General features: G+C 46.7%; 1 protein-coding gene across 1 annotated transcript in view; it reads left to right on the top strand.

The window, feature by feature from the left end:
• LOC118427035 (collagen alpha-6(VI) chain-like) overlaps positions 1–1165 on the top strand; it is a 4387-nt gene that overhangs the window by 788 nt on the left and 2434 nt on the right. The window contains exons 3-6 of the mRNA XM_035836673.1: positions 6–256; positions 404–522; positions 649–710; positions 853–994. Coding sequence (XP_035692566.1) covers positions 6–256; positions 404–522; positions 649–710; positions 853–994 — 574 coding nt within the window. The remainder of the gene's footprint in view (positions 1–5; positions 257–403; positions 523–648; positions 711–852; positions 995–1165) is intronic.

The raw sequence follows: 1165 nt of genomic DNA on the forward strand, positions 1-1165 counted from the left end.
ACTAGAAACGGTGCTCGGGACGGAGTGAGGAAAGTAGCCGTCATCTTGACCGATGGAGTATCATATGATGACCCTGCGGAGCCGGCCCAGAGTATGCGCAAGGCGGCCATCATCACCTATGCCGTGGGGATCGGTAGCAACCTTGACCGTGACCAGTTGGACGTGATTGCCGGAGTGCCAGACAACCTATTTGTACTGGATGACTTCAGCATGCTGGACAACCTACGAACCACCCTGCCCACTCAAGTCTGTGACGGTTAGTATGAAGTTGGATGTGCCTAAATTGTTTTTCCCACAAGGGTGTTTGGAAGCATGGCTCCTATAAAGCCTTTCTCGTCAATTGTTGTCTTCTCAAAATGACAAGCTCAGGCCTTTTGAAACATGTTATGTCCTTGTCTCACAGCCTCTACTAGTGAACAGATTCTCATCAGAATCGTCATCACATCAGTGCGGTTTGACGTGTCTCTGTTGAACGGCAACTCTACAGAATTCCAGACACTGTTTGCCCAAATCAACCGTGCCGTAAGTTGTGTCTTGGACTTGTTTTCGGCTCCCTTGTAGGCGGGCGGGGGGTAACAATTACTTCATGTGTAGGACTCTTCATCTTCTAAATGTGCTTATTTGAACACTGTTCTTTTACCTTTTCAGTTCATCGGCTTCTTCCCAGGAGTCCCTGGATTCACCGCACCTCTGGTGTCTCTCGCACCGGGGTAAGTAAGAAGCAGCTTGTATTTTAGTAAGTATCCGTCGGTCATTTCGACAGCTTGTGTCTGTGTCGGTCATTTTCTGTGCGATGTGCAAGATGATGACAAGACATCATGGGTTGTCTTCAATCTTGTTGTAAACTTTCAGTCCTGATGATAATTCCGTGGTGGCCATGTGTTTGGGATCGGTACCAGCATTTGCTACCAACACTGTGAGAACTGGTCTACTGAACGCATCAGAAGAGCTCAACAACCTGACTCTCAACACGGCCCTCACAAGCGTTGTCGCTGCACGTAAGTGCATGGTGGTCCTTTTTTTTCTTTCTTTTTCAACACGTTGTGTTTGGACGGAGTCTTTTTATGCACCCTTTACCAAAGTTGGAAGATGCCATGTAAAGATCCATTGCTAAATCATATTTAATTGCTGTCTTTGAATTTTCGTTGAATTCTCGCCATTGAAA

The sequence above is a fragment of the Branchiostoma floridae genome, chromosome 12 (genome assembly GCF_000003815.2).
Source record: "Branchiostoma floridae strain S238N-H82 chromosome 12, Bfl_VNyyK, whole genome shotgun sequence".
In the NCBI taxonomy this organism is placed as follows: domain Eukaryota; kingdom Metazoa; phylum Chordata; class Leptocardii; order Amphioxiformes; family Branchiostomatidae; genus Branchiostoma; species Branchiostoma floridae.